A 26,408-nucleotide genomic window follows, 5' to 3' on the forward strand; every position below is an offset into this window, starting at 1 on the left:
AAAACAAAAAATACGTAAAAAAATAATATAGATTTACATACATTCAAATCATAAAAAACGTACAAAAATATGTTGTTTTTCTTAAAATATTGAAAGAAATTAAACAAATATTCAATTTATTATACTATTAAGACAAATTCGACGTATACAAAAAAAAAAAAAAAATCTAAAAAAATTACAAATGAAGATATGTGAAAATTAAAAACATAGATATTTAAAAAATAAAGCATAAATATATATTTTCTTTCAATTTATTATACTGTTAAGATAAGGAAGACAACCATTTTTTTATTTGAGAAGAATGCTTGTATTTGATCTTTTTCCACATATCAATTAGTCGTTTGGTCCACATAGCCGTCACAATCTGCTCGAGTCCTTGGTGATGTCACCAAATGTGGTGTTTTGCCCAGAAGAATATATTAAAATCTAAGAAAATATATAAAATATTTAAAAGAAATAAAGCATAAAAATACGCATTTTCTGAAAATATTGAAAAAAATAAAACAATATTCAATTTATTATACTGTTAAGAAGACAGCTTTTTGAGAATAATGTCTGGATTTTTATTATTTATTAAGTTCAATGAAAAAACATAAAATATAACCAAAAGCAGATTTAACTTTACCTGAATTTTCAGCAAAAGGCACAGTGGATACATACATAAATAAATACAATAAGTCATATTTGTCCAAACTGTATAAAATAAATGTCTCTGTTGAGGTCAAGGTGTAAAATATGTTGCTCGAAACGGAGCCTGCACAGTGGATCATCATCATTTTCCAAAAATGCTCACTGTTGCTTCTCACGGCCTTGATGGAAGAGTGAGTAAACAATCCGGTCTGAGCACAAGTGAGCGTCCGCTCTCATTAGACATGGGAAGTAGGCCTAGCCTCAATTATCACTCCCAGCCTGTAATGAGATTGTCTCCTGTTGTTCTTCACCCATCATCGCTCAGAGGATTCAATCCACAGTAAAACAGGCAACTATGGCGTTGACAAAATATCCTCTCTTTTCTGTTTTTGTCATTCCTCCTGGTTGATTCTTGGTGCTAGCAGCCTGTTGCACCATACGACGGGGGGGTAGTGGTGGTCGTCTGCCTTTCGGCCTCCTGGTCAAGATTGGACTCCTGCAGACCCCTGCCCAACGTCTCGATGGGTAGAATCAAGGACACGATGCCGGCGAGCAGAGAACAGCACAAGTACATCGACAGGGTCAGGTTCACCGATGTCCTGAGCATCACCTAGAACCAAAGCACAAAAACTGAAATCCTGAAGGAGTCAGATTCTTTTTGGAAAGAAAAATAAATAGTCACTCCTGCATACCTGTGCAACAAAGGGCGTAATCAGGGACCCGGCCCGTGCCATCGCACTGCAAGTCCCCATGGCTAAGGCTCGGTTTTCTGTAGGGAACACCTAAAAACGAGAGGGGAGAGCATTTTGTCCAGCTCAGGTGCTCTATAAAACAAATATGTTTAATGTTTAATTGTATGTAGACGTACCTCCGGTGTGTAAACAAAAACAACTTGGTATCCTCCAGAGATGAAGGCTCTGGCAACAAAGATGAGGATTGTAAGAGATAACCTGCATGAACACAAAGACACAGACAGTTAAAGATCAGCCCTGATCTTTTAATGTAATGATAAGAATGATAATAATGACAAACTCACCTCCCGACACAAGCATATAAGGGCAGAATGCACAAAGAAAACATGAAGAAACACATTGCCATGCTCCTCTTCCTGCCAATGTGGTCAACTAACAGAAGGATGACTAAGAGACCTGAAACACATGAGATTTCAAAACCATATACTTTTATAGAAGCATTCACCTAAAGCCCAGTTCTAAAGCTGTTCTAGTTCTTTAACAAATATAGCAACTTCAAGCCATATTGATTTTAGCCTTAAACGAAACCAACAAGCCACACACTTCTGGTTAAAGCCCCGCCCGTTCTGAATACAGATAAAACAGATAGTTGGTTGAGCAAATAACGGTACAGGTTAAGGTGTACTCACTCATCCAATGTAAATATACATGTAAAATGTAAAGATAGTTTTCTAGTGTATGTGCAACAAATGTGCTAAATGTGCTCAAACTTTAACCTTTAAGAAATTTATGAGGAATTTAGATTAATTCTAGAAATACAGAAATGATTTTACAAACAAAAAAAGTGCTTGAATTTTCACAGAAATGATATCCATGTTATATTTTTGTTATAAATGGGTGGATGGAAACAGATGGCTCTTCACCTTACAGCTCCAATCACACACCACACCACACACGCTAACAGGGAGCATTTTACCTGGGAATTCAGCCAAGGTTGTCCATAAAAGGTCTTTGTAGTCAGCTGAGGTCAAGTATTTGCATTCGAGACTACAGCTCGGTTCAATCTTGGCCCCTTGGGTTGCTGTTAGAAGGACGGACAGTTTGGTTTTGGTCTTTGTTCAAATTTAGGACACATCGTGATAAATATTAAAAGTAAGCAGTTACTTACTCCCACATGAATCTTTAGATTGGAACAGCTCAGTTGTCAACAGGACGATCCCATAATAGGAGAAGGCATTGGCAAACCTTTGGATAAAATGGAAAAAGACAAAATTATTCCAACTTCTTAAATGTGAATATTTCTGGTTTCCTCTACTAAAGTAAACTGAATATCTTTGGGTAGTGGACCGGACAAGACATGTAATGACGTCATCTTGGGCTTTGGAAAACACTGATCAACATCTTTCACTGTTTTCTGACATTTTATAGACCAAACAATTAATCGATTAATCAAGAAAATAACTAACAGATTAATGGAAAATGAAAATAATCATTAGTTGCTGCCCTAATCAAAATACCCGATGAAGGAAATTTGATAGAAAGGACAAAGTAGAAAAGGTTTTACTCAAGCTAACCATATAAAACACAGCAGAAGAGTAGTCCGCCAATACTGAGGAGAGAAGAGATCTTTGATCCGTCCACGGTCATTCTGTGAAATTAAATTGACAAAACTAGAGTTTATGAAGTGTTGTACTGGACGTGCATCTCCTTTTTCTCACCCATATATATCTGTAACCTCACCTTTTTACTGGCGGCCATCTTCCCTTTAGGCATCTCTTTGCCATTCTCTTTGGCGATGCGTGTTAAAGTTGCCACGGCCTCCTCTGTTTTTCCCATCAGCATGTCAAAGCGAGGACTTTCAGGCAGCCACTGTGCGACAAACGAAGTTAATTTGAAAGTTTGGCCCCAGCTGGTTTTTATTTTTGAGGGATGTATCCTCAAAAAGATACTTACAAAGGAGAAGCAAACAAATATTGCCATAGGTATCGTAGACAGGCCGAGCAACCACCTCCAGCCGAGAGTGGGCATTATCCACAGTGCCAGCAGGACCTCGAACACAGCACCGATTGCCCAGAACGCCTGATGCACACAAACACTTCAATCAGGAGGGAATCAACGGGCAGTGTAACTAATCAGAGCAAATATTCCACACTGTAGTACAGTAAAACCACAATACCGCAATCAGCATGATGCAGGTGCCTCTTGCCTTCACCGGGAGGAATTCTGAGTACATTGTCACTCTAAAAAGAGGCCAAATGTTTGTTGCAAATCATTTCATGGCTCTTAAAAATGTGCAGACTTCATCTCTTCACACAAAGAGGAAGCAGTGAACTTACGCCTGAGGAGCTCCACTGACGCCGAAGCCTACGAGGCCCCGCAGGACCAAGAGCCAGCCATACACCGGAGCGAAGGCGCTCAGCAGGCCGTAGAACAGAGTCCAGCACATACAAATTATCAGACCCTGTTTACCACAGGGACACAAAAAGGGACAGTTCACCCTAAAATCAAAAATATATATTTTTCCTTCTTCCATGTGTTGCTATTTATCCGATTGTTTTATATTTATCATATTACAGAGAAGGCAGATATCTCTATGGCTGATATCTCAAAAACTCAACAACTCACACCAAAACAATCTAGATGGATAAATTGCACTACAGGTAAGAGATAAAACATGTATTTTGAACTGAATCATGCATGAAAAAACCAACATATGAGACTCACCACTTTTCTGCCGTACTTGTCGGACATATTCCCCCATGTAGGTGAGCCGAACCCCATTCCGACGAACACCACCTGAGGCAAAAAAAAAAAAAAAACACTTTCACGCATCTCAAAATGGACCAGCTGTAGAATAAAACCTTTCCGAGGAGACCTTACCGCTGTTATAATAGCCACTTGATAGCTGGGCAGCCTCCACTCACAGTGCAGCTGGGGGCTCAGGATGCTGAGGATCATCATCTCCATGGCGTCTCCTATCTGCTCTCACAGAGGCAGAGCAATACATGAGAGACATATACAGTATCTGGTTGTCAGAGTGAAGACCCTCCTGTATGTTTTTTGGATTCTTACCCATGACAGTCCGGTGAGGATAGAGAGTTTACACTGAAACTTTCCAAATCCGATGGCCTCCACTGCATCGTCTAATGTAAATGTCTCTGTAAAAGTGACAAAAAGACAATCACTGCAAGTTTACTGTCACCTGTGAAGAAATTGATGCAGAATTGCTCAATAATTAAAACAAGCATGACTTAATGACATTAATTTGTTTTAATATTTGCACTACATATTCAAAAACTTATTGACACATCTCTGAAAGGTGCCAAATAATGGATCTTATTCACATGGCGGCCATTTTCCTCCCACGCCACACTCAGGGTGTCAAAGTTGAATGCTGGGATAACGTATCATTGCTGTGTTCCAGAAGTATGAAGTTTGTATTTTTGGCCTAAACGGCTTCTCATACTCCAGGTTACAAGTCATATAACAAAGGTAATCTGACAAATTGTTGTCATTTTACAGCTTCCCAATTGATCAGCAACTGAAAAGACGATGTATAGTGAAAATCTGGAGGCACGTTTGTTGATATTTCGAGGTAAAACAACCTAATAAATAACTTGTTCGCTGATGTTAGCATTCAACAACTTCCTCTACATTACCGTCTGATTGGATCCCGTGTGTTTCACCTCTTGGTTTAATAAACGTCTCCTAGTTGTGTGTTGATATTTCTGAATAAATGTACTTTTCTAATTGTATCGCATCAAAACAGTAACATATCAAACAGTAACGTTAGCTAGAATGTGGTTGAATGCTAACGCTAGCCGTTGTCTAATGGAAGCTAATCTGTTATCAAACCTGTTGTTTTACCTTGAAATATGGTCCAATGTCCGTAGAGATTAAACAATCCATTGACTTTTCTAGTTGCTGATCAATCAGGAAACAGTGTAATGATAACTATTTGTCAGATTGCCTACATTTGTGTGACTTGCACCCAAGAACACAGCAATGGTACATTTGAGACTTTGACATAACGCCAAACTGTTATTTCTTCATATTCTGTTGATAACATAAGTTCATCTGTTAATGTAAAATGTCAAATTCTTACATATTGTACCTCTAAAGGACACTTAAAACTCATGTTAGCTCTTGCAATCTGTTCTTCCTTGTATCAAGAGCTCAGTCTGTTAATAGGCCTGCAAAAAAAGTTGCGTAGTGCACCTTTAACTACCAAAAGTGTATCTGAAGAATATCAAGCAGTTAAAATGATCTCAACCCTGACAAACTACAACAATAAAGTACTGCTCACATGTTAGCATGCCATCAATAATGATACGACGATACAATTTAAACAGTTGAGCTTATCGCCTATGTTTACAATCCTTACTAAAAGCCTAAATAATGAGCTGGTGCTCCTAAATGAAAATGTTAGGCACACAGTGCAACTAGTTTAAAAGGTCAGTCCGGAGCCCAGTGGAATGTAGGACTGTTCAATTTTTGTTTTACATTGTAGTATTGCTAAATACTCTAAATACTCAGACCGTCTCCTAACAAAAACAAGAACAGTCAGGACAGACTGGTTTTCAGATCGCACATTTTAGACACATTTATACATTTATACCATCTTAATGTTGTGTATTTTTCAGACAGGATCAAAATGTGTAAACACTACAACTAGTAGTGTTCTACAAACCTTCAGTTTGATCAAATCCAGGTCTGGAAGCAGACTCTCTTCTCCCTGAGTCGAGTCTTGGTGCGGCTATAGTGCAGATCTCATTGTCTGTGCCCTGGACCTCATCATTCTGACCCACAAAGTTTGCCTCACCCCTACATGTCAGCACACCAAAAGGAGGAATTTACACATTATGGTTTAGTTTAGTTTACAAGTAAAAACACGTCCATGTGGATATACACAGCCCTGTGGCAACACTCAGGTATGTCAACACGGCAGGGAGGTGCTGCAGTCTGCTCCACACTTATGAGGAAACACAAAAAATAGAAGAAGAAGAAGTAGAACAAGAAGAAGAAGAAGAAGAAGAAGAAGAAGAAGAAAGTATTTTGTTTTACCTCAGTTCAGGATTTCTCCACCGCTTGTAAGAGATCACTGACGGTTTGTTCCAGTTGTCCATTTCAGTGTTTCTGTCAGAGAGCTGTGGTATCTGCCTCTACAGCACACCGGTGTTTTTGGTCAAACCTGCTGGTGCACTTCAGGTTTCAGAGTGACACCCAATCAGAGAACAATACCTGGGGAGAAGAGGGGGGAGGAGTTTCACCAGGACGTTTTATAGGTCAGCCTGTGACTGAAATGGGTCAGCCATATTTATTTAAACGCTCTCTCACTGGAGGGAAAGTTTCTTTAAAGTAATAAGTAGGAAAGATGTGATTAAAATGGTAAATCAACATGCTGCATTTTTCAGCTTTTTTCACAGTGTATTTCTTCTGGTGTTGAGATGTCAAATAAAAAAAAAAGGTAAGATCTCAGTCAATAGTGTGATTAAAACTTTTGAACATCTGAGTGCAAACTGTATTAGTCTCTACTCGTCTTGGAGGATGAGCCAAAGATCTTATCTCATGTTCTTATCCAGTGGGACTTACAATAAGAACAACAGTAAGCTCAGCCTAAGCTTAATTAAATGGTGACCACGAGTAAACACACAGAGGGTGTGTGTGCGTTTCAGAGACTTTAAACTACTCCTGTAACCATGGAGAGATTATACTGTTTGAATGTAGAATAATGTTGATAGAAGGAGTAAAGTAAGAGGATATTTTATAAGAATTAACAACGACAGCTCTATGGTTCAGGAGGTGATTAGCTGTTACAGCCTGTAGCTGACAGCAGGGTGTGCTCTTATCCTTCTGCTATTGTTGGTGATAGTTGGTCAGATAACCAGAAGGCTCTCGTTTGTACAGGCTGCTGTTGTCAGAGGTCACACCTCTTGAGTTAATAGTTGTGTGTCTGTTCCAGGTCCTGTCTCTTCTCAGAAGCCTCAGGAGAGGAAGGAATTCATTTAAAGGGTAACTCCACCAATTTTCCACATTAAAGTGTGTTCTACTGCATATGTGGAAAAAAAGTATTGTAAAGCATTTTGTGGCTCCAGAGGAAGCTGCATGTAATCTGATAAATTGTCTCCAGTGATGTCACTCAGTTGAAAGTTAGTGCAAAAGATTACTCAGAAACTCTGGAGTACTTACGCTGTAAATTGTGGGCCGTAATGTAAAGCATTAGCAAAATATGAAGTAAATGAGGTGCATTCAGAAACAATGGTACAGTCCTCATGGTACAGAGGTGAAGGAAGCACTGAGATCCATTACTTAGCTTAAAATAACTAAACAACAATTGAAAAATACCCCATTACAAGTACAAGTACAGATGTGTTTTTCAGTGAAAACTTTCCCAAAGTATTAAAAATAAAAGTACTATTTTCAGAGAAACGTATACCTCAAAATGTACACTGCATTTTACTGTCGTAGTTGGTCAAAGAGCTAAGTTTAACTACTTTTTAGTTTAAGTTCAAGAGTTGTGAGATGATTAACGGTGTACGAAACATAAGAAAAGAAAATCCTGCTAGAAATATCTATTAATAGTCTGTGAAGTGTTTGTGTCTGTTGTTGCCTATGTTTTATTGTTTCTTTTTTTCTTTTACTGGATGATGAGGGTAAGTACATTTACTCATTTGCTTGAGCACTTAGTTACTTTCCCCCAAATCCAATGTAGCATGCAGCATTGGTATGGCAAAACTCATTAGTGCGCAGTCTTTCCCCTACCGTTGTATAGGGGGACCCCGCGCCCCCCCTGAAAGTCAAGTTAATTTCATTTATATCACCAAATCACAACAGAAGTCATTTCAGGTCACTTTTCCTATAGAACAGGTCTGGACCGTGTTCTTTCAATAAATAATGATGTTATTGATCCAATTTAAGCGAGGATATTTCATTTCATTTTCTTCATCGTCGCGCATCTACGCTTCTCCTCCGCTCTCTGTTTTACGATGGGCGGAGCTTCGCACCGGCGTACACACAAACAAACACGTGAACACACACACCTACAGACAGACACAGAGAGAAGAGGACAACATGTCGCGTCGACCCCCACTGCCTGAAAAACAGGCGAAAATATCCACGTTTTTTAAGCGCATTAAGTGATTCTGGCGAGGCAAACGTTAGCTCTGCTGCTAGTAGTAGTAGCTCCATGGAGCAGAGCAGCAGCCCACCTGCTTCACCCCCTCCCCCCGACAAGCAGCACAAGTCCAGTCACCGTAGGTTGACAGGGTTCGACCCAACTTGGCTGTCAGAGAGGAAGTATTCCTCCTGGCTGTACAAAACTGATATTGGTAAGTACGCAAAAAAAAGAGAAACAAATAAAACACAGATGGATAAATAAACAAAAGTAGATTAATAGTTGTAAGTAATTGTATCTGTAATTTGTACAAAAAGAAAGATATTGCAAAAGTAGTTGTAATTGTTGGAGAGAAAAGAGAAAAATATTGTCAAAGAGTGCTCTGAAGTATTGTTATTAAAATGATTCCTGTTAACTGTCAGCCTGTTTGGCCTGCTGCTCCAGCAGCCCCCCACCCCAAACCCGTCAACCTAGGGGAAACACTGCAGTGTGTATTACAGGTGACCCAGCTGACTATAGCATACACCACAAAAGATAATATTTATAACTTACAACTTTAGCATTCACAGCCACAGGAGGACATTTTGTCTCAAATTAGAGGTTTGGAAGCTCTCAGTCTCCTGTACCCCTGCAAGTGAACAAGGCTGACCTGAAAATAACAGAAAAGTAGGACACTGAGGACATGCTGAGGCTGCTGCATTATGGGACGGTCATAAATACAGGTAGAATATACATCCCATCCCTCTGTCCCCACATCCCTACTGGTCACATCAGCTGCTCGGCCAGACTCACACAGAACCAAACAGAACCTCAGCAGAGCACAAAGATCTGAAACATGGACTCAAAGGTAAGATTTGACATCTACATGCTTTAAAGCTAACTGTTGAGATACTGTAGTACTGTGGTTTGCTTTTTTATTCTGACATGTAAATGACCAATCCTGCTAAACACAGATGTAATAATCACTAAAACAGCTGTTTTTTGTGATGCTGCACTTTAATTATTGTGCGATTTGTTCACTGAATGCTCCACATCTGAAACTAATAGCCTCACAGCTCCTCCTAGCCTTCAGAGTCCTGCACCTGCTACGGCGACAGCAATCTGTTTGCTCACATGAATAAAGGATCAGTTTGAATGTTTAGTTGTTTGGGACTAATTGGGCCTGTGAATATTTATTTGGATGAGTGGTGGATCAAGGATACAACTTGTCCTTCACTCTTTAGAAACAAGATTGCAATAGCCTTATTATTTATTCCTTATCAGATGTGTGATATTGTGTGTGTGTGGTCTGAAGACTAAAATAATACGCTTTTTTAGTTACTCAGGTACATTATCGTTAAAAACCCTCAGTGCAGGATGGTGTCTATGCTTGAAATTAGTGCAAAAATAAAGCAGGTACTGTACAGTTGGAACCATTTTTTGTGTTATCATTGACCTTTATAGTGTTTGAGGATTGACCAAAGTATATCAATACTACCAAAAACTGGAAGTAATCGAAATTGAGAGTTATTGCTTAGATTCTTAGTCTTCTTGCGATGTAAATATTGTTTTATTTAGCATATAATGTATTTTTTTAAAGACAGGCATGTTATGTGAGTTAATATGACATTTAACATAAATGCATTTCAGAAGTTTGGCTAATTTGTTCAATGAAAAAAGGGTTTGCACTCACAGTTGAGAGGTTTTTTGTATTGGCACATATAACATTGGCAGTTAAAAAGCTTTAAATGCAAATCTCTCATTATCAGAACTGTTGTGTGCTATTTTATTTATGGATACATCTTGTACACTGTATAAATTGCGTCAGCGTTGTGCTTTCTTTAATTTGAAAGGTTTGATGTCATGTTTTCATGTACGTTTTAAGTAGTAGGTGTCTGATTCAAAGCAAAACTTTCTGTCTTAAATATGTTCAGTGTCTCACGGATGGATGGCAAACTTTCAATATGTTTTCAAGCAGAAGAAGTTGCCACTTTAATTTGTCAATATAGTAGATCAACTTCACGTCATCTGAGGAAGGCGATTTGTGATTAAAACATTGTCATATCCAAGTCGGATAAAAGAAGAATCAGGAACAAAATAACTGTCAGTGTTTTTCATCTTTTAGTGCAGATTATTGTTATTGTTGTTGTTTTGTTGCTATTTATTCCCCCTTTTGTATTAGGGAAATCTTCACCTCACATCTTCACACAAAATCTTCTACACTTTCTTTGACAGAGGACAAATTCGAGTGTACAAATTTATGAAACAACCATTAATATAACCTTCTTTCACATGGAAAAGAATATTGTTTTAAAGTAACTGCTTCCAACAGCTACCTACTAAATGATACAATGTTCAGGTCTTACCCAGCCTACAGAGACTACTAGCTCATGACTGTGCCGGTGCTATATTGCTGCGACACTACAAATAAACTTCGGCTACTGCTATTTGTGAGTGTCATCGTATATGCCAATAAACCGACAACAGTTAAGAACACGACAATCATCTGATACCGAAGCTTAGCCATTAATGGGTGCATCTCTACAAACTGGGTTATTCCTTTGTGCACAGTAAATCAATTAGATGTGGCTTTGGTGAGCATGGTGTGTGTCTATTGGGGGGTTATTAGTAGAGCAGGAGTCCCCTTTCAAGATTGAGTAGATGTAGAAACCCCTCAGTATTTGCATAATGGATTACATTATGCTAATAAGGACTTTTCCAACATGCTCTCTTATGTCACCGTGTGTTTTGGCCGATCTTCAGGCAGTAACGTAAGCTGCCTTTGTTGATGGGTACAGGAAACACAATGTTAAAATTTAAACAGACGGAATGAAAGGGCAACGTGACGCTGCCCGCGGGCCGGACACGGCTGAACCACAAGACAAAGATGAGATAAAAAAACAGTATAATGTAGAAATTTAGGCTCCATCTTGATCTCTTCTCTCATCTCTCATTTCCTATTAGCTCTCTATTGCACGTTTAAAAAGAAATAAAGGCACAAAAATGCTGAAAATTCCTTTAAAAGATGAGATTTTGTGGCAGTTATATTGATTTGTCAAAGTAGTTTGTATAAAACTGGATTATAACTGGATAAAATCAGTACCCAATGCAGCATAATAACTTGAAATTGAATTTTATATTTGAGGTTTCACTTGCTGAAAATGACAGACTGCTCAACAGATTTAGTAACACATCGTTGTAGATCTGAAATGAAAGTGTGATTTTGACAGCTGGTGTCACAGAGTCTGTAAGAGTTGAATCCCAAACTGGTCTGATCGTTGTGGCTCTCATGATCAGTTAGTAATTAGTTTGAAATGCATCAGCCTAATCAAAGATCAGTAATCGAATACCTGTGCTGTAATTTTGTGGGGAGGAGGGTGAGGACGGGTCTCTGGGAGGATAGAGTTACTACATCCTTGTATTACACACACACACACACACACACACACACACACACACACACACACACACACACACACACACACACACACACACACACACACACACACACACACACACACTCTTCCTTAAACACATAGTGTAGCTGTTCAACACTCAGGCAAAGCGCTGAATGAACGTTTGCTGCCTGGGCTCCATGAATGTTTAACCAGCTCAGTGCTTCCAGAGCCAGGTAGCTCATTACTGCCTCATTACCTACGATGCAGGGACACCAGCCCAGCAGGAAGCAGCAGGGCCACACTCCTCCTCCCCCTCCTCCTCCTCCTCCTCATCTGTCCCAGGCCGAGGTACCGGGCCTGCTCGGAGCCAGCATTTGAATCAGGGACCGATGCAAACCTGAGCAGCAGAGGAGACAGTAGTGAAAGTAGAATATCTGTGCCGTCCTAAAGAGGCTCCACTATGGGAGAACTCATCGACTACTAAAACTGCCATCGCAGGCCGTGTCTGTCTGAGTTGTATACCCGAGGACTGAGGTTCATAGTAGTTTCGGATTGATCAGGTTCATCACACAAGACTGATTCAGCCATGACACACATGGTTTTGGAAGTAACAAAGGTAATTACATTAACGTGACTTTTGTATCTTGGTTGAAGTTGTGTTACTGTACTTAAAGGAATTATTTGTGGATTTGTTTAAGTGATCGTAGCATCTTTCTGTTGCACAATCCTTATTTGATCCAGACATGGGGGTACAGGTGTGTGTTGCTGTCTGCTTCAGGGTCTTTTCTGATACAGAATGACCACTTTTATGCTTTTATACATTCAATGGATCAAACAACTTTTATGTGAAAGGGGTCGCTCGTGGCGACAAATTCACAGAGAGAATTATGATCGGACTCTGCAGTTCCTCTAAGCTTATCGCATTTTAGCGTCTTTCAGCTTATTGTTTTGGTTTTAAAGCCCGCAACGTTACCGTTTTGGTTCACTCTCATTGCACTCAATCTTCCTAACATGGAGCAGGTGAACTCTAGCAGATGGAGTGCAAGTAAGTGTTATGTTATTTATTCATAACTAATGTAATTTTCCTTGGTTAGTTTAAAGGTCCTATTGGTGAGGAAGAATTGATTTTTGAGTCTCACTCCCAACTCGTTAAAAACTGTCACTTTGGAATAGCAGCTGAAGAGCCAAATATTTCCCTTAGGATTGATGGTGGAAAACAGAAAGAGCTCAAAGGAGAGTGAATATTGGACTTAAAATTTGCCAGGTGGCCAAAAACACGACTCCAAGTGAATGCTAACGGTGCTGCATCTCGTGGATGAGGAAATTGGCAACTGATTGGGATAAAATTAAGTTTTCCTAAAGTGATACTAACGTTAATGTTGTGTATTAAGCTTGTTTCACTTATGCTGCTTTAGATTAAATAAAACTTTATCTTACTGTCCAGAACAGGGTGCAGGGTAGACGGTTCTTAGCCTGCCACTGTGTGCTTGTGTGAAACAGTAGCGACAGAGGAGGCACTGTACTTGACTGGTGTGTTGGAGGCCGGTGATGGTCAGGTTTCTCTAGACACCTGGAGCCCCCTAAATGTGTGTTGCCCTGGGCGATGTGTGGTGTCAGTCAATGGCCCACGAGGAGTGCTATCTCTTTCAGGAGCCTAACTGCCACTTTGTGGCTGCGTAACAGGATCCTGCACCATACTGCATAGACAGGGACAATGGAGCGCCCTCTCAGGTGATGGCCTCCGGGTCAGATAGACTTTCCTGTTCCGCTGTAGCCTGACATCAAAATTTGATGTTTTACGGTAATTGTCCATGTTGGGTTTGTTTGTGTGGTACCTCATACACGTGACTGTGTTTTGTTCATATATTTAAAATCGGATGACAATGTTGTCAAGAAAAGTCAGCTCTTATCTTTAAAAAATATCTAAATTGACCTTCCTCTAAGAGCATAGTGTTGTTGTTTTATCAGCCATGTGTTCAGCAGAGGTAACATTTCCTTTGAATGGCAGAAAATCTCTGCGCTCGGTGCCGAGCCAACAGCCTGCCCACACAGTGCCAACAACAGGGCAGAGTGTCTGAGCCAGACCTAGCTGCTTGCTTTTTGTTTTATTATTACTGCTATTATATTTTAGGTGACCATGTTACTGTGAGCCAGTATTTAAAATGTATGTTAGTATTTATAAGTACGTTTTAAAAGGCTTTGATTTCTCATATTATAGTTCTGCTGTCAGTTGTTGGCCTCCTCTGTCAAACCGGCAAATCCTCAGTAAGTTTGGACAACTGATGGAAAAACGTACCATTTCATATTTTATGTACTGCATATACAGTATTATCTAGCCTTCTAGCCTTTAATTGGCTTTTTTTTTTCAACTTCAAAAATGAATCGTTAAAGTTTATGAATTTACAGTGTGCAGTGTTGCAACATCACATAATACAAGCCCAATTTGCAATAAGCTACAACCAGCTTGTGCTTTCCTGTGCACACAACCTCACAAAAACTGGACCTCCTGGGCAAATTTCAGCTTATAGATAGAAAGTTGCTGTTTTCAGAGGGTGGACACAGCTTTGTGGATCAATGAATGGATGGACCAGCAGAAGTAGGTAGAACAATGAAGAAGGAACTCTGCTGAGTTCAATGACGCCTCCCACTAGAGTGTACGACAAACAGTTGATGAGTTATGAAAGGAGACATGGCAAACTCCCACGACACACCCTCACACACACACACACATTTGAATTCCATGTCAAATTTCTGCATCCTGGGGCAAAAACTGTGTCTGTCAACCTACTGACTGTCTGACGCAGTGACCTAAAGAGGCAGCAATTTGGTGAAAAAATTCAGTCAGAGTCATTTTTTTCGCATTAAGCTTTTAGTCATGAAGCCTTGTTGTAGTGTTTTGTTAAATACGATGTGGTTGTGGACACGTTGCAGCCTTTCCCAGTCTTCCTATATCCAACTCTGTGTGATTTAGATTTGAAACTGTCTACGGATAAAAAGTGTCATACGATAAATGGATAAAAAGAGTACAGAATGTTGTACGTGGTGAGCCAAGATCGTCTGTAAATCTATCAGCACACAAATACATATTTAGAATGAGATATTTCCTTTGTTGCGTGCTCGCTACATAATTGATGGTTTCCTATTGAAGGAAGTAGAGACAGTAATCTATCAGTGCTTCCTGTCCTTTCCCCCTCAATAAAACCAGATGTTCAGTTCAGAAAACATACAGAGGCACAAACACATCAAGGACCTTCAGGGTAGGTCACTTTTTGGCACTTTTTCCTGCATAACGCTGTTGAACATTTGAATGATCGCATGTGGTTTTCAGGACTTGATTTACTGTGACATTTTGCTGTAAATGTCTGCTGGGTCAGTAGAGCAGCAGCTTGTTTTACTGGAGAATGATCTGTGAGTGTCGGTTACGCCGACTTGGTGACAGGTCAGCTTGGCAGTGATGAGAGCCAAACAACTGAAGCATAATACTGGGTGGCTCTTTCTTTCATAGCACCGTAATTAAAGTGCATTGCTGATTATTTCACCCGACACTTCCTCGGGTTGTGTATTTTTAAGTGGCACAGGATATCCTGTGTTTATACTTATTAAAATGAATGTAATTAATTCATGATTTTAATTCTTAATTAAAATCTGCATTCAGTTTTTGTCAGTGCAGTGATGGAATGCAACTACGTAACTATACTCAAGTACTCCTCTTAGTACTGTGCCGAAGTACAATTCTGAGGTACTATTTCCACTTTTTGTTACTTTATACTTCCTCTCCACTATATTTATTTGATAACTTTAGTTACTAGTTGCTTTCCGGATCACATGCTGCATCAGCGTCAAACAATCAACTTAAAAAATACTACTTCTGATAATCAGTCGACCCAGAATATACAGTATATATACATGTAAATATATGTATCAATTATTTATATTTAACATCAGATACTTTAAGACTTTTACTCGAGTATGACTTTTGGGTAGTTTTTACAACACTGGCAGTTTATCACAAGGATTCAACATCATCACATCTGGAGATACGTGGTTTTCACTGGGCAGGAAATTAATCTGAAAAGTAACTAGTAACTAAAGCTGTCAGACAAATGTAGTTGAGTAAAAAGTACAGTATTTACTTCTGAGTACTTCTGGATGACTTTCACTTTCACAAAAGTAATATTTTAACATGATATCTTTACTTTTACTTTTTTGAGTCAAACACTAGTTAGATATATAATATATGAAGCTTCTACTGCAGGTGGAGTATCTCATGTTCATTCTGTCCTTGCCATGAACAAGACTGATGGTTCTTTAGGAAACACAGAAGCTGATTAGATAGTGGAGGCTGAATTTGGATGTGTCATGAGCAGAAGAGGATGTAGCCAAGGCCACCAAGGGCCCTGACCGGAAGGAAATGAGTGACCCACTGTGAAATATATATTCTAGATTGTCCATGATTGTATGAATGTGTGTGTACAGTTCTTGAATGATAACAGATCGTTTTTGAGGAAAACAGGACACAAAGGAAAAGGATGGGACATATAGGATTGGTCTTGACAGAAGGAATGAGAACGAGGCCAAAAATAACACAATATCTGTAGATTTTGTTGAATAGAGCCATAAATTATGTTATTACGGTCTAATAAGTTTTGCCATGTTACTCAGTTCTGTTGTAATACCTTGTTTCCTGCTCGGGCACAGAGCCTGGAGGACCGGTGTAACGAGATCCTGAGGAACATGGAGGCCTCCCTGACAGCCAGGGATCGCGTGGGCATCCAGGATTTTGTTCTCCTGGACAACTACACGAGCGAGACTGCCTTCCTGGACAACGTGAGGAAACGCTTCCACGAGAATCTCATTTACGTGAGTCTTCCTGTGTGGTGTAATGCCGGATGACCCGGCTCTTTCTCTTACTCTAATTAAACTTCCCGCCCTCGACCTTCAACCCTACGAGGTCCTGATGCTGCGCTGCCTTGTGCTGAATCCGGCACCTCGTGCTGCTGAAACAGCAGCTTCTGTTCTTTTCATTTGCGGAGCGAGCAATCTAAAGGTCACTGCTGTCCGTAAGGTCACGACAAGCGATTAACCAAACTTATTGCTTTTGATGAGAGGAACGAAATTACTTATCAGCAGAGTGATACACGTGTCCTTGTAATGTTTGAGAAAAACAACCTCCTGTTTTACAGAACATGACTTCCTTTCCTCTCTTTCTCTTCAGACCTACATCGGGACTCTCTTGGTGTCAGTCAACCCATATAAAGAGTTAGACATCTACAGCAAGAAGCAAATGGATACGTACATGGGCGTGAACTTCTTCGAGCTGCCACCTCATATGTAAGATATTCTTTATTCTGTATTTATTTACAGTGGGTGGATAAATCACTTCTTGAATGAAATAAACCTTTATTGTTGTTGTTGTTGTTTGTTTTAGTCTAAATTAAAATATCTCAACACCTATTGGATGGATTGACATGACATTTTGTACAAACATTCCTGGTCCCCAAAGAAAGAATTTTAATGACTTTGGTGTTTTTTTTCCTCTGGTGTCACCATGAGATTGACATTTTTGGTTTCAAGTGAAATGTCTCGACAACTTTGGGATTTCCATTGAATCTGGAGCACACATTCATGTTCAGCTCTGGATGAGTTGTGATATCACTGTCAGCTCTTCCAAGTCTTACTTCAAGTCTTTCCTTTTTCCAATCAGCCTTTGCTGTACTGCACTGTTTTTTTTGAACATGATAAACATTTTACCTGCAATAAATCATCATGTTAGCATTGTCATTGTTAGTATGTTAGCTGTACCTAAATACAGCCTAACACAACCAGTGGTGTGACTGGAGGCTCTTACTATTCAGCTTTTAATTGAAAAGAACATTATAACTCTAGAAGGAAAAGAAGACAGGATATTAATGACACAAAAGAGTTTATAAATCATAAATGCAGGGTCCGACCCATAGATTTATAAGAAGTACATACCAAATGTAAGATGGCGACACATTCAGTCTGAATGAGAATTGTTTGTCTGGCGCATACGCCAAATAGTATTCTAGCTTCTGGGTTAACTTCCGTGTTTCAGCAGTGTCTCTTTCCTGGGCTTGAGAAAAGTTTTACAATTATAAAAATCTTGATGAATCAAAAATCCATAATAGAAAGAGTCTAAATTGACCTTGCTTGCAGTTCGAGGTGTCCTGTCAACAGTTTTAAAGATGTTTCTTATGATGGCGCTCTGTGGGGGAAATGCTTTTTGGCCTGCAGGGTTATTTTTCACTGCAATGTCGAGTGGAAGCAATGGAAGCAAGGCTAAGTGGCACTGTCGCATCCAGATCTGACCAGGGACTATTGTTGCAGGTCTTGCACAGTCTCTCTCTCCCCCATTTCCTTTCACTTTTCCACTGTCAGCTAGTAGACACTGATTTTCTGATAGCAAAAAAGTCAGAATAAAAAAAAAAAAAACGTGGCTGACTTTGACTTGTTACTGTACTTTCAGTTATGCGCTGGCGGACAACGTCTTCCGCACCATGCAGTCTGAGTTCAACAACCACTTCATCCTGATCTCAGGGGAGAGCGGAGCCGGCAAGACTGAGGCCTCAAAGAAAATCCTGCAGTTCTACGCTGTCAGCTGTCCGAGCACCAAACTCCTGAACAACGTCCGGGACAGGCTGCTCCTCTCCAATCCAGTGCTTGAGGTCAGTGACATGGATATATGTCTGCCAAAAGCTTCTGCTGCGTAAAATATCTTTTATATATACAGTATATGTATCTTTATAACTTCCAGGCTTTCGGAAATGCCAAAACCCTGAAGAATGACAACTCAAGCCGCTTTGGGAAATACATGGACATCCAGTTTGACCACCAGGTGGACTGAAATATCTTCACATTACAGTAACACATCAATGTAATGACCTCAAGGTTCAGTTAGCACTGATTGAGGGTAAAGGATTGCCTTTCTCCCTCAGGGTGGTGCAGTTGGTGGTCACATCCTGAGTTACCTGCTGGAGAAGTCCCGCGTGGTCCACCAGAACCACGGAGAGAGAAACTTCCACATCTTCTATCAGCTGGTGGAGGGAGGAGAGGAGGATCTGCTCCGCTGGCTCGGCCTGGAGAGAAACTGCCAGCATTACAGATACCTGGTGCAGGTCAGTGGAGAAAAAAACAAACGACTCCTCGCTTATCTGGTTTATCTGACAAAAATCTCTTGACTCAAGACTTTTTATTCTTGTCTCCTTCAGGGTGATTGTGCCAAAGTTAGCTCTATCAATGATAAGAGTGACTGGAAGATGGTGCGGAAAGCCCTCTCTGTCATAGAGTTCAGTGAGAGTGATATTGAGGTGAACGAAACTGAACAAAACTTTATTTAAATCTATGAATGACATGTTTTGCTGGTGATTCATGAAGTAATTCTCTCTGCAGAGCCTGTTTGGAATAATTGCGAGCGTGCTCCACCTGGGAAACATCAAGTTTGAAGCAGATGTTCGAGGATACGCGTCACTCAACAACAACCAGGAGATGCAATGGGTGTCAAAGGTGAGTCCATAACAAACTGCAGACAGTTTAAACCATTTATTTGTCTTAATGCAACTTTCTGATTTTTGCTTCGCTGTGCAGTTGTTGGGGATTCCTACTCAGGTGCTACAGCAGGGCTTAACCCACAGGAAGATTGAAGCCAAAACAGAGGAGGTGAGTTGTCTTCATTTGTTTAATTCAAACCTGAAAATATTTTAAGCTTGTTCGTAGCGTTCATCATCTACATTATTCTGTTGTTATAGGTGCTCAGTCCCTTCTCTGTGGACCATGCAGTATATGCCAGGGATGCCCTTGCCAAAGCCATCTATGGCCGCACTTTCAACTGGCTGGTCAACAAGATCAATGAATCTTTAGCTAACAAGGTGAGAAAAAACAGGATACTGTCGCAATAAGATCATGGTAATCTGGAAAAAAATTGGGGTAGCAAGATTTTTGGAAGCCTGTAAACAGTAGATCCAGCAAAATAACATATGAGCTGGAATTTCCATCCATAGCAGATTTTCCGTGAAGCAGAAGTCATATCTGTGTCCATTATCTGCAGGATTCCTCCAGGAAAACAGTGATTGGTCTGTTGGACATCTATGGTTTCGAGGTTTTCAACGTGAACAGGTGAGATCACGCACTGATAAGCGGATTCTTCGAGAGCAAACGTGTGAAATGAAGAATCCCATCCTGAGAGTGCCTGTGATTTATTTCAGCTTTGAGCAGTTTTGCATCAACTACTGCAACGAGAAGCTGCAGCAGCTTTTCATCCAGCTGACCCTCAAGTCAGAGCAGGAGGAGTACGAGATGGAGGGGATTGAAGTAATAACGCTATCATTCCTTGGATATTCTTGACTCTTCTGGCAACTAATCTGCAAAAATAAACTCACATACATTGTTTTTTATATGCGCAGTGGGAACCAGTGCCATATTTCAACAACAAGATAATCTGCGATCTTGTGGAGCAGAAACACAGAGGAATCATCTCTCTCTTGGTAAAGATACGATTCAGTTATGGTCCTACGTGAAGACAAACAATATCCTCACCCGCAAAGCTACAGCGTGACTGAATTATTGATGCTTCTCCTCTCATTAAGGACGAGGAATGTTTACGTCCTGGCGAGGCCACAGATCTCACCTTACTGGAGAAGATGGAGGAAGAGATTGGTGGTCACCCTCATTTTGTCACGTGAGTTGGAAACGTCTGCTTTGCACTTTGTCCCAGCAACCAGACCGGCACATAGCATGACCATAAACACCATTAAAACCTTTCCCCTTCCTGCAGACATAAACTTGCAGACCAGAAGACGAGGAAAACACTGGAAAGAGGAGACTTCCGCCTCTTGCACTACGCCGGGGAGGTTACATACTGTGTTGTTGGTGAGAGATGACATACATCTGTCTGTTAGATAATGTCTACTGTCTAAGAGTGCTAAAATATAGTTTAACAATAGCAGGAGTAGGAAAGAGGCATTAAGTCAAACTGACCGTCAGCAATATCCATATAAAGGATGGTAGCATTGGCTAACGTAGCGTCGATGACAACTGAACACACCTCTGTGCCATTACATACATCACATTCTCAGTTCTTAATATATGCATAAAATAATAATATATTTATAGTCCAGTGTTGACTCCTTTGGCCGTTCTCCATATTGTATCACGAAAGAAACAAAGAAATAAGTGGGAGCTCACATACCTGGGTGAAGGACAGCAGAACCGCTTGCATGTTCCAGTAACGTTAGCTTAGCTTGACACTGGTAAGCTAGCATGTTAAAAAAAAGTGCTGTATGTGATAAAAAACCTTTCCAGGACAAGTAAAACTACACAATAACGTCAGAAAAGTTCTGTGATTCATAGGAAGTAAGATTTGCACCACTGTTGAGGGTTTTTATAACGTTTTAACTCCTCAGCAGAGCCTCTCTGGCTAACTAGAGGTGACATCGCTAACAGGGTTAAAGGTCACATAACAAAGATTATTATACAGACAAATATATTTATAAAAGATTGCCAGATTTATTTATATTTATAAAAGATTTTTGGTGAAATGTAGCCTATATATTATGTTACTACTTCCATTAGGCTAACGTTAGCCACCATATGCTACTAGTCATCAGGAGTCAGGAGTAGGAATTTGTTGGTGCCAAAAATACACATTAAGTTTCTCTTTGTACTTTCAGGGTTCTTGGACAAAAACAATGATCTCTTGTATCGAAATGGGAAAGAGGTAATTTAATTTAATTTGTATAGTAAAAAGCAGGTGATACCCATATCAAGTTGGTTGGTGATTTCTTGAAAATGAATGCAACTTTATTTAATTTGTTGCACTGTATTACTCAAAAACAGCACTTGCAGTGAATCTGCTGTATGACTTCTAACATCCTCCACTGCTTTCAACAAAACACCCAAATAGAACAGAAATTGTGTATAAATGTATTGAAGCATAACCCTTAAATAACATGTCTGACATGTTAGGTGTTGATACAGTTTTCCTGTTTCTCCACAAGGTCATGCGACAGTCCAAGAACGCTATTATCAAACACTGTTTTCCTTCCACTGAACCGGACAGCAAGAGGAGACCTGAAACTGTAAGTAAACAATTCAGAACCATTTATGACCCTCTGATCTTGAATTGAAATTAAAATAACTATAAACAAACCACCAACCTGCCATTTTCCTCCACCCCTCAGGTGGTGACTCAGTTTAAGAGCAGCCTGGTGGGCTTGACTGAGATCTTAATGTCTAAAGAGCCCTGGTACGTCCGCTGCATTAAACCCAATGAAGCCAAGCAGCCAGGTGAGGCCTTCTGTCCCGAAAATCCAGCCTTCAGCCAGCACATGTAAGTTAAACCACACAGTTTTGACCCCTGAACTCTCTGGATGACTTCTGGTGTCCCCTGCAGGGCGTTTTGACGATGTGTTGGTGAGACATCAGGTGAAGTACCTGGGGCTGATGGAGCACCTGAGGGTCAGGCGCGCTGGGTTTGCTTACCGACGCAAATACGACATCTTCCTCCAGAGGTAGCTAAGCACAATGTCACTGCTCCTGTTCCCTGGTACCCTTTTTTTGCAGAAGACATGTGGCATGTTCTCATTTTTGCTGTGATCACATACACACATACATTCCTGCTTCTTATTCTTCTTCTCAGGTATAAGCCTCTGTGTCCAGACACCTGGCCCAACTGGAGAGGTACGGCAGCAGAAGGTGTTCAACACCTGATCAAACACCTGGGCTACAAACCTGACGAGTACAAGATGGGCAGGTAGGCAGATGCTAATGGATGGGTGCCATTGACAGTTAATGCTGAGATACAGAAACGTCTTGTTCTTTCCCTCAAGGACAAAAATTTTCATCCGGCACCCAAGAACTCTGTTTGCAACAGAAGACGCCTTTCAGATCTGCAAACATAGGCTAGGTGAGATGTTAATCTGTAAATGTAGTTGTAATGCTACGTTAAGCTTCATATCTCTCCTGAAAGTGAAACTGTCACTGTTACTGTTGCAGCGACGAGGATTCAAGCCAAGTACAAAGGCTACAGAGTGAAAGGAGACTACCTGAAACAGAGAGAGGCGGGTGAGTGTTTAAATGGCCACAGATTGGTTTACTATGTAAGCACAGACTGACTAAATGTACACGAATGGACACGCACGACAAGCTTTTTAAAATATTATTTTTGGTTACCTTGTCTTATCTTAATAGCCACTAAGATTGAGAACTGCTGGAGAGGTCTGATGGCCAGAAAGGAGCGCGAAAAGCGAGCGTGGGCTGTCAAGGTCATCAAGAAGTAAGTTTATACAAGGAAACCCATCTGAAGATTAAATGAGATGAGAATGATACAGTCTATGTGGTGAGGCTAACAGTCTTTGATTTTGTTCTAGGTTCATTAAAGGCTTCATAACTAGAAATCAGCCATCCTGCGTTGACAACAGCGAGTACTTGGCATATGTGAGACACAACTACCTCACACGGCTGAAGGAAAACCTTCCCAAAACAGTCCTGGAGAAAGACGCTTGGCTCACCGCTCCGCTGATACTGCAGGAGGTGGGTGACACAGTTTTAACGCCAACTGTTTCTAGTTATACGGCTGCATGCAATGAGGTCACAGGTAATTTTGGTAAAGACTGAATGCTGTAAAGGTGTAAATTAAAGGAGCTCATGCATGCTTTTCTAGGCTTCCCAGGTCCTGAAGAAGATCTACATTCGCCACATGGTGAAAAAGTATGTGCGGGGAATCACTCCACAGAGGAAAGCACAGGTAGGAACCACAATATACAACATAATCCTTCTACATTTAAAATAACTTCATTCTGGAAGTAAGTAAGACAGATTAACTATAGGAAATAAAGTATCTTTACTTACTTTCTGCTTTCCTTGTTTCCAGCTTCTGTTAAAAGAGCAGACGAGCTCCATGTTCAAAGGAAAGAAAGAAAACTACCCTTTCAGTGTGTGCAGACCATTCGTGGACACCAGGATAAGTGAGACTGTGGAGTTATTTTCTTTTCTTTGACTGTACTTACTGCTGGGACTGTATTTCTGCTGATTCTCACCAGCCTCTATTACTTTATGAAGGTGCAGAGGACATAAGCATCAAAGTGCTTCAGATGATTCGATATGAGCACATCAAGGTAAACTAACATCGGAATTTACTTTCCGTCTTCGTCCTTTATTTTATCCACCGTGACCTTGTGTGTGTGCGTCCCTCCCACAGTACAGTGTGCCAGTGGTGAAGTACGACCGGAACGGGTTCAGGCCTCGTCTCCGGCAGCTCATCTTCACCCAGGAAGCCGCCTACCTGGTCGAGGAAACCAAGATCAAGCAGCGGATAGATTACAGCTCTCTGAAAGGTAGCGAGTGAGACAATTAGACCAAATCAGCGTCATTATCTGTAGGGAGAGGTTTGCACATGCTTGGATGTTGCGGTTGCAGACACACCTGTGATTTAATCTTTTCAAGGTGAGTCTTTTTCTGATTATAGGCGTGTCGGTCAGCAACCTGAGCGACAACTTCCTGATCCTTCATGTTACATGTGATGACATCAAACAAAAGGTACAACTATTAACAGACTGTTGTCTAAATATATCTCCGCCAATATTTTAATTGTCTGTTTAAAAGTCTACCTTACTTTAACAGAGAAAACCAAGACAGCACAATCTGTAGGTCACGTGTGGCTCTGCAGACAATCGATCAAGTCTGAAAGGGCAATAAAACCATTCTTTAAGATGGACTTTCAATTCATTATTCAGACACAGTTTAAAGACAGTATGGAGAACAATGCCCAGTTCAGTTTGACAGACTTTTATCTGTGAGTGTTTGTCTCTCATTGATTTTCTTGAGCTTTCTTTGAGCAATTTATGGCTTTATCAGATAGCCAAGAGTAGAGAGATACAGGAAATGAGGGGAAAGACAGATATAGAACATCATGGAGCAAAGGTAAAAGGCGGAATATTGTCTTTCATGGCCAGCAACTTATAAACCCTGTTGCTCAATCACTTCCATAACAGGTCCATAACTTTCCTGGAGCGCCCCTCACAGCCGACCCCAAACCAGATCAGAAACATTACTAAATAAAGCATTCATTGAAGCACACTTAGGCATTGTAAAATCTCCATATCAGTCAATTGAAGGACTGACACCATTTGTTCTTTTAGGGGGATCTGGTCCTGCAGTGTGACTACCTGTTTGAGGCCCTGACTAAGCTCTGTGTTATTGCCAACAAGCAAAACTACATCAAAGTGGTCCAGGGCAGGTACAGAATCTGGAATATATGTAGAAATATGAATTTGAACGCTAGCACCAAAGGGTAGAAATGATTCATACTGTCATTGCAGTGTGCGATTTGACATCCAGCCTGGCAGAGAGGGGTTCGTGGACTTCAAGAGTGGCCAGGAGTCCATGGTCTACAGGGCGAAGAACGGCCATTTGATGGTGGTGAGTGTGGAGTTTAGCATTAGAGTACTGTTTATATAAACTACTGACTAAGCTCTTCACTTTGTTTTCTTTCTTTAGGAATCTACGAGAACGAAGTCCAGATGAGTCGCCGGTGGTTTGGGATGATGTCGCTGTAACAGCCATGTTTGTTCTGTAATCCTGCTCCATGGTTGTTGCCAATTGTGATTCATGTCAGCTGATTTTTAATTTCGTGACAATGTTATCCAATTACGTGTATGCAAATATTACACAAGTACTGCCAATATCTGAGTTGTACTGTAGATAGCAGAGCCCTGCCAGAATATCAGTGGGTCTGCTTGTTCCTCAAATCTGGTTTAAATCATGAAAATCAACCATCCATAATAGGAACAGAAGCACTTTTAACATTTTTTTTTCTTTTTGTACTAAACATATCTGAAATCCTGTCTAGATGATAACAGTAGAGAAAAACATTACACGTGTGCAGCCATGAATGCATGTCATACCTCACCCATGTTGTACTGTCACATTAAAACATGTGAAACCACAATGGACACTTCATCTGTATTTTTTTGAGAGCAAAATACCCCAAACACATTTCAAATGGATGCTTGACTCCTGCATGTTGCACTGAGACGATTCCTGAGTTAGCGGCTCCCTCTACTGGTCTCCAGCTGGCCCTACAGGTCCCCTCCTTAGGGGCAGCTTTTAAGTTGAATCATGAAACCTCTAGAGGAAGTCGACACACTTCTTGTGCATTGACTTAAAAGATAAGTCACAGAATTAGTACAGATTTTCATTCTAAACTCAACGTTAACATCACATCCCGGTACAGAGGATGTGATGCACTTGTTTTCAGAAAAGCAGTGTTAAGCAGCACTGGGTTGCTAAATCTGCTGTCCACTCTGCTGGACAACACAGACACCAACATGGAAAGAAAAATGATAAGTCTCTGAAAGTGTTCAGAACAGAATGGAAAATTCACAAATCCTCAAAATGCCATTTTTGGGCCATTATGAGGCAAAACAAGTAAAGCTTTCATCAGTCCAAGCTGTGTTATGTCAGCATTTTACTGTGCTGACGGCAGCATATCAGCACGCTCAAAGCTGCACAATCACGACATTAACGCAATCTTGTTATTCTTAAAAATCTATGAATCACTGTTTCAGCACAAATTGCTGA

At 40.5% G+C, this 26,408-nt stretch overlaps 2 protein-coding genes across 3 annotated transcripts; one reads left to right on the forward strand and one right to left on the reverse strand.

Moving 5' to 3' along the window:
* Positions 1-310: 310 nt before the first annotated feature.
* Positions 311-6,517, reverse strand: LOC141006108 (synaptic vesicle 2-related protein-like). Its single transcript, XM_073478228.1, has 16 exons — positions 6,387-6,517; positions 6,013-6,146; positions 4,395-4,480; positions 4,203-4,301; positions 4,047-4,118; positions 3,659-3,783; positions 3,499-3,562; positions 3,276-3,401; positions 3,063-3,191; positions 2,897-2,970; positions 2,491-2,567; positions 2,299-2,403; positions 1,667-1,778; positions 1,499-1,580; positions 1,323-1,412; positions 311-1,240 (listed from the first exon to the last, which is right to left on the reverse strand). Exons 1-16 carry the CDS (start codon positions 6,446-6,448, stop codon positions 1,049-1,051), a joined length of 1,629 nt encoding a protein of 542 aa, XP_073334329.1. The 5' UTR covers positions 6,449-6,517; the 3' UTR covers positions 311-1,048.
* A 196-nt stretch (positions 6,518-6,713) lies between these two features.
* On the forward strand, positions 6,714-25,780 carry myo1hb (myosin IHb). Of its 2 annotated transcripts, XM_073478152.1 has the most exons (33): positions 6,714-6,789; positions 7,285-7,334; positions 16,512-16,673; positions 17,029-17,144; positions 18,301-18,499; positions 18,589-18,669; positions 18,770-18,949; positions 19,043-19,141; positions 19,224-19,337; positions 19,419-19,490; positions 19,580-19,699; positions 19,879-19,946; positions 20,036-20,141; positions 20,234-20,314; positions 20,417-20,508; positions 20,605-20,699; positions 21,500-21,546; positions 21,827-21,907; positions 22,010-22,115; positions 22,222-22,339; positions 22,468-22,581; positions 22,658-22,734; positions 22,824-22,892; positions 23,019-23,103; positions 23,198-23,360; positions 23,491-23,574; positions 23,701-23,794; positions 23,889-23,944; positions 24,028-24,163; positions 24,295-24,365; positions 24,968-25,065; positions 25,148-25,247; positions 25,326-25,780. In XM_073478152.1, the coding sequence occupies exons 3-33, from the start codon at positions 16,548-16,550 to the stop codon at positions 25,350-25,352; spliced, it is 3,075 nt and encodes a 1,024-aa protein (XP_073334253.1). In that variant the 5' UTR covers positions 6,714-6,789; positions 7,285-7,334; positions 16,512-16,547; the 3' UTR covers positions 25,353-25,780. The 2 variants fall into 2 exon arrangements, with proteins under 2 accessions (XP_073334253.1, XP_073334252.1); XM_073478151.1 differs by lacking the exon at positions 6,714-6,789 and having other exon boundaries at positions 7,246-7,334.
* The last annotated feature ends 628 nt before the right edge of the window (positions 25,781-26,408 follow it).

Source organism: Pagrus major, chromosome 12, assembly GCF_040436345.1.
Source record: "Pagrus major chromosome 12, Pma_NU_1.0".
NCBI lineage: Eukaryota > Metazoa > Chordata > Actinopteri > Spariformes > Sparidae > Pagrus > Pagrus major.

What these genes read in the sequence shown, in the direction of transcription:
- LOC141006108 (XM_073478228.1), bottom strand. Translation starts at nt 6,448, where the DNA reads ATGGACAACTGGAACAAACCGTCAGTGATCTCTTACAAGCGGTGGAGA. An exon ending in TCCTCACCGGACTGTCATGG is followed by an intron (nt 4,302 to 4,394) that starts GTAAGAATCCAA and finishes CTGTGAGAGCAG; the next exon opens with ATAGGAGACGCCATGGAGAT. An exon ending in GTCAGTGGAGCTCCTCAGGC is followed by an intron (nt 3,563 to 3,658) that starts GTAAGTTCACTG and finishes GCCTCTTTTTAG; the next exon opens with AGTGACAATGTACTCAGAAT.
- myo1hb (XM_073478152.1), top strand. Translation starts at nt 16,548, where the DNA reads ATGGAGGCCTCCCTGACAGCCAGGGATCGCGTGGGCATCCAGGATTTT. An exon ending in TACGACATCTTCCTCCAGAG is followed by an intron (nt 22,340 to 22,467) that starts GTAGCTAAGCAC and finishes TCTTCTTCTCAG; the next exon opens with GTATAAGCCTCTGTGTCCAG. An exon ending in CCTGAAACAGAGAGAGGCGG is followed by an intron (nt 22,893 to 23,018) that starts GTGAGTGTTTAA and finishes TTATCTTAATAG; the next exon opens with CCACTAAGATTGAGAACTGC.